This window comes from Pan troglodytes, chromosome 7, assembly GCF_028858775.2.
Source record: "Pan troglodytes isolate AG18354 chromosome 7, NHGRI_mPanTro3-v2.0_pri, whole genome shotgun sequence".
In the NCBI taxonomy this organism is placed as follows: domain Eukaryota; kingdom Metazoa; phylum Chordata; class Mammalia; order Primates; family Hominidae; genus Pan; species Pan troglodytes.
Window position 1 is genome coordinate 154,080,464 of NC_072405.2, and position 5,749 is coordinate 154,086,212.

Genomic DNA, 5,749 nt, shown 5'->3' on the forward strand with positions numbered 1-5,749 from the left:
GGGACCATCCCAACATCATCAGCCTCCTTGACGTGGTCCGGGCAGAGAACGACAGGGACATTTACCTGGTGTTTGAGTTTATGGGTGAGTGAGGCCCCGGCCAGCGCCCCAGCCCCACCTCTGTCCTGTCCTGACGCCGTCTGCGTGTCCCTCTGCAGCTGGCCCACAGTGGCTTGCTCCCTCACCGTGTACCCTGGACTCAGGGACAGACAGCTGACCAGTGTCAGCCTCCAGAGCCAGCAGCGACCCCTTTCGTCGCACCTGCCCCAGGCTCCTGCTCTGACCACAGCTTGCAGTTGTGTTCTCCTTTTCCTTCTCATTTTATGAAACACGAAATAAAGTGTTAAAACTCCTGCAGACCCCACCGCTGTGCCCACGGGCAGTGCACAGGATGGAGGAGCGGGGCGGCCAGGCCGTGGGCTGGTTCAAAGTGGGACAGACCTGCCAGGTGCCCCTCTCCCACTCCCCCCAGGTTGCCCCCCCAGCCCCCCACCCCCGACTGCAGTGCGCACCCTCTCTGCAGACACTGACCTGAACGCAGTCATCCGGAAGGGCGGCCTGCTGCAGGACGTCCACGTGCGCTCCATCTTCTACCAGCTCCTGCGGGCCACCCGGTTCCTCCACTCGGGGCAGGTTGTGCACCGGGACCAGAAGGTGCGGTTCCCCCGCCCCCGCTATGCCACGTGGCCCGGCTCCCGGCCCCTCCCAGCCCCGGGGCCTCAGCCTGCCTCCTCTCTGCAGCCGTCCAATGTGCTCCTGGATGCCAACTGCACAGTGAAGCTGTGTGACTTTGGCCTGGCCCGCTCCCTGGGCGACCTCCCTGAGGGGCCTGAGGACCAGGCCGTGACAGAGTACGTGGCCACACGCTGGTACCGAGCACCGGAGGTGCTGCTCTCTTCGCACCGGTAACAGCGAGACACCCCCAACCCCCCCTCCACCTCCCTGCTGCCCTCCTGCCCAGCCAGGGCTCCCAGGCCTCCCGTACTCCGACCCTGCCTTGGTCCACAAGTGTTCCCCCATTCACCCCCCAGCAACCCCACCCCCACCTCTGCCTCTGGGTCTCTCCATGCCTACACCGCTTCCTGCCCCAGATACACCCTTGGGGTGGACATGTGGAGTCTGGGCTGTATCCTTGGGGAGATGCTGCGGGGGAGACCCCTGTTCCCGGGCACGTCCACCCTCCACCAGCTGGAGCTGATCCTGGAGACCATCCCACCGCCATCTGAGGAGGGTGAGCCAGGCTGCTGGGGCTGGGCACCGGGAATGCTGCAGGTCAGACGGCACAGCTGTGGGGAGACAGCAGCTGACAGGCTAGGACTGTGCTGAGAGGAGGGACGGGGACAGGGAGGATCCAGAGGATGGGGCAGGAGCCCCAGGAAGACCGACTGGTGATGGGGGCCCAGGAGGAGCTGCTGGGGGTGGGTGTGGGCAAGGCAGTACCTGGCACAGTCACCACGAGAGCCAAGCAGTGACCATGAAGGGGCCAGCAGGCTGGACAAGGTCCCCAAGGGATTTGGGTAGCAGGGGCAGGGACTGTCACTGTGCCGGGAGCTGAGGTGTGCAGAGACAGCTGGGCAGGAGAGATTCAGGTGCTGAGGGAAGAGGTGGAGGAAGGCAGTGGTAGAGGGGCCATGGGGGTCACTCTTGAGGGTGGGGGCAAGAGGGAGCTGCACCACCAGGCATATCTGCTTGTCTGGGTGGAGCCTCCTGGGCCGTGGAGGTGGGCGCCAGCATCCACTTGAGGGTGGGGGCAAGAGGGAGCTGCACCACTAGGCATATCTGCTTGTCTGGGTGGAGCCTCCTGGGCCGTGGAGGTGGGCGCCAGCATCCACTTGTGCGAGCACACCCCAGGGCCAGGTGCCAGAGTGTGGAGCAGGGGTCGTGTGCGGGTGCTCCCGTGCACAGGCTGGGTGGCACGCCCTGGTGATGGGGTGTTTGAGCCCTGCCAGACACCAGAAACCCTGTAGAGAGGCTGTGCTCCCTGGGGCTGGAAGAGATGGCTGGCCCCAGATGCCCTGAGCCGCCCCAGCCGACCAGGCCTGCCTGGGTCACACCACCTTCTGCTGCCCCAGACCTCCTGGCTCTCGGCTCAGGCTGCCGTGCCTCTGTGCTGCACCACCTGGGGTCCCGGTGAGTGGGGGCACTTCGGTGAGGGTGACAGGGTGGCCTATCTCAAGGGAGCAGGGCCACCTTCCTGCAAGTTTACTGGGGCCAGTTTGTACCAGTTCAGATTCTGCCTGTTTTCAAGATGGCAGTCCCAAACCCAACAACTGTTGGCCACACTGAAAGCAGGAGCCCCTCTGGTGCTCCTAGAGGGTGGCCCAGAGGAGCTGTGCCAGGGCGTGGAGAGGAGGGCACCAGGGGGCCGCAGGGGTCTCTCCACCCTGCAGGGGCCCAGACTGCCTGCAGGTCAGGCACAGGGGCATCTACCTAGACAGGACAGCAGGGTGGACCCCAGTTTGGAAGCTGAGCCCCCAGCCACGAACATGGATCTGAGGAGGGGCCCTTGGGTCGGGCCCTGGAGACGACACACGGCAGCCCACAGGCCACGACAGACGCTGGATGCCCTCCTACCGCCAGACACCTCCCCAGAGGCCTTGGACCTCCTTAGGCGACTCCTGGTGTTCACCCCGGACAAGCGGTTAAGTGCGACCCAGGCACTGCAGCACCCCTACGTGCAGAGGTGGGGGTGGGAGAGAGTCCCCCAAGTGCGGGGGGACAGAGGTGGGGGCAGGAGAGAGCCAGCCCATGAGGGACAGCCCCCACAGCAGGGACCCTGCTGTGACGGCTTGAGGGGCTCCCTTGGCCGCAGCCCGGGCCCCACCTCCCTGGCTCCCTGCAGGTTCCACTGCCCCAGCGACGAGTGGGCACGAGAGGCAGATGTGCGGCCCCGGGCACACGAAGGGGTCCAGCTCTCTGTGCCTGAGTACCGCAGCCGCGTCTATCAGGTGCTCCGGCTCTTGACCCCTATCATTCCCTGTCTACTGCACCCTGGAGGCTGCCTCCTATGTCAGAGACCCCCAAACGCCCCATGCCCAGGCTGTGACCTCTGAGCACCCTTCCCCTCCCGCAGATGATCCTGGAGTGTGGAGGCAGCAGCGGCACCTCGAGAGAGAAGGGCCCGGAGGGTGTCTCCCCAAGCCAGGCACACCTGCACAAACCCAGAGCCGACCCTCAGCTGCCTTCTAGGACACCTGTGCAGGGTCCCAGACCCAGGCCCCAGAGCAGCCCAGGCCATGACCCCGCCGAGCACGGTGTGTGATCTTTGCTGGCCACGCACGCGGAGCATGGCCCGGGCCCCTTCTGCCTGTGCTGCCAACTATGCGCAGCATTCGGTTCCTGACCCTGGGGTTGACCCACTGACCCCACAGAGTCCCCCCGTGCAGCCAAGAACGTTCCCAGGCAGAACTCCGCTCCCCTGCTCCAAACTGCACTCCTAGGGAATGGGGAAAGGCCCCTTGGGGCGAAGGAAGCGCCCCCCTTGACACTCTCGCTGGTAAGTCATGGTGGGGCGGGCACAGGAGGGACCCCTCCTCTGCACCTTTCAGTGACCCTGTGACATGGCCCTTCCCAGGTGAAGCCAAGCGGGAGGGGAGCTGCGCCCTCCCTGACCTCCCAGGCTGCGGCTCAGGTGGCCAACCAGGCCCTGATCCGGGGTGACTGGAACCGGGGCGGTGGGGTGCGGGTGGCCAGCGCACAACAGGTAAGCCCGGCCCAGTCTGCCCCCATCCCCTCATCCTCCTTTCCCCTTTCCCCCTGCTTTTCCCTCCCTTCCCCATGCTTCCCATTGCCCCTCCAATGTCCAGTTCAAATCTCTCGAGGACCTCAAGGCCTCCCCTCCACTGCACCCCCTCTGATGGCCCCTTTATGTGACCCTCAACTGTACACAGGTCCCTCCCCGGCTTCCTCCGGGGGCCCGGCCCGGCCGGAGGATGTTCAGCACCTCTGCCTTGCAGGGTGCCCAGGGGGGTGCCAGGGCTTTGCTTGGAGGCTACTCCCAAGCCTACGGGACTGTCTGCCACTCTGCACTGGGCCACCTGCCCCTGCTGGAGGGGCACCATGTGTGAGCCGCCCTACTCCCTTCACCTGGCCCTCTGTTCCTGCCCCAGCCCCTTCCCCAGATCCCTCTCCAGTCTCCTGCACCCCTTAGCCCTCCCTGCTTTGCCTGGCCACGATGAAGTTCCAGGGAGCTTGCCTGGGTCTCCTCGGGGGAGCAGATGAGGGCCCTGCCCCCGCCCCACTGACTTCCTCCAATAAAGTCATGTCTGCCCCCAACCTAAGCAGCCATCGTTCCTCCCCTCCCCTCTGAGGTCACAGCATCCACTAGCTGGGGGCCCCGACCCCTTTCCTGAAGCCTCCACTCCTCTGAGGACCCCACCCCACCCCCGTCCTGAAACCTCCACCCCAGAGCCCAGTGTCGCCCCCTGGAGGCCCTGCCCACTGCACATCCAGCACTAGGCTTTTCCCTCCAGGTTTGCCTGGGGCAGCTTCTTGTCCTTTGTCCATCATTTCCTTACCTGCTGTGGCTTCAGGGACCAGGCTGCCCCCCAGGGTGGTCCTGTGGGGTAGGGACGTAGGGTCACCCCCTGGCCATGTTTGTGACTCTGAGCCAGAGGAGAGAAGGGGAGAGAGAAGGGGGACACCCCTCCCCCTGCTGTCAGGGACTGCAGCCTGCGCCCCCTGGTACGGCCACTGCGCCTGATCTGTCTTCAGGTCTCCGTAGGTGAGGGTGGGAGACAGACATCTCGCGAGGTCAGGGTTACCTCCTCTTGTCACCCCCAGGCAAGGTCCCTGGTGTGAGTTCAGGCCAGGGCTGTGCAGGGCTGCAGAGATCAAAGGGGCCCTGTGGGCACAGAGCTGTGTCCTAGGGTGCCAGGTGTCCTCAGCTGCACCTGCCCATGGGTTGGGGTTGGAACACAGGGAGGCAGCTGGAAAGCTCACAGGCTGGAGGAGCTCACAGTCTAAAGGGCGCGGCCTGTGCTGTCGGTGGCGGGGTTGGGCTGCCAGGCTCACAGTCTGGGAAGCTCATAGGCCGGAGGAGCTCACAGTTTGAAGGGTGCGGCCTGTGCTGTGGTCGGTGTTGGGCTGCCAGGAGAGGGGCGCTGCTGGGTTGTGGAAGCCATTGCCACGATGGGGGAGGGCGGGGAAGGACAAGATGTGGGTGGGGGAGCTGAGCAGAAGGTGAGAGCTGGCGCTGCCCTGGTGCTGGACCAGGCACCTGCAAGAGACTCAGAAAGGGAGGCTGGGTTTGGGAGAAGGTTGGAGGAGGCGGAGGACGGATCGGGAGGGCCCGAGGAAGCGGTGAGCCAATCAGAGACCCAGCCCAGGGGCTGTTTCCTGAGGGGGCTGCCGAGGGAGCTGCTTGTTGAGCTTCGAAAGCCCAAGGCGCAGGCCCAGGGTGCTGAACAAGCAGGACAGAGAGGCTGTGGGAGAGGAAGCTGCAGAGAGGCCACGGGGCTGCAGGGTTGGAGGCTTGGCCTCAGGCTGGGCAGTGTGTGGTGGGGCTGCTGAGTGGGGAATCGCAGGTGGGCACCCAGGAGTGTGCCTGCACAGGGGGCATCGGGGACAGGGACAGGAGAGCAGCGTGAAGTTGGGGAGGCCAAGGTGGGCCTTGGAAGTGGAGCTGGGGGGTCTTTAGTGCCCCCCACAGGGGTGGGTGGTGGGTCCACAGGGGAAATCTGGGAGGCCACGTGGTTAAAGGCTGCAGGATGTAACTGGGCGATTATACACACTGGGGAACGTGCTAGAA

At 65.0% G+C, this 5,749-nt stretch overlaps 1 protein-coding gene across 3 annotated transcripts; it reads left to right on the forward strand.

Annotated features, from left to right (window-relative positions):
- MAPK15 (mitogen-activated protein kinase 15) lies at positions 1-4,275 on the forward strand. Of its 3 annotated transcripts, none has more exons than XM_016960035.4 (11): positions 1-84; positions 524-654; positions 742-905; positions 1,092-1,231; positions 2,073-2,130; positions 2,546-2,683; positions 2,843-2,948; positions 3,074-3,254; positions 3,372-3,496; positions 3,575-3,703; positions 3,891-4,275. In XM_016960035.4, the coding sequence occupies exons 1-11, from the start codon at positions 81-83 to the stop codon at positions 4,065-4,067; spliced, it is 1,353 nt and encodes a 450-aa protein (XP_016815524.2). In that variant the 5' UTR covers positions 1-80; the 3' UTR covers positions 4,068-4,275. The 3 variants fall into 3 exon arrangements, with proteins under 3 accessions (XP_016815524.2, XP_054513549.1, XP_054513548.1); XM_054657574.2 differs by having other exon boundaries at positions 2,546-2,641; XM_054657573.2 differs by having other exon boundaries at positions 3,575-4,275.
- Positions 4,276-5,749: the final 1,474 nt, after the last annotated feature.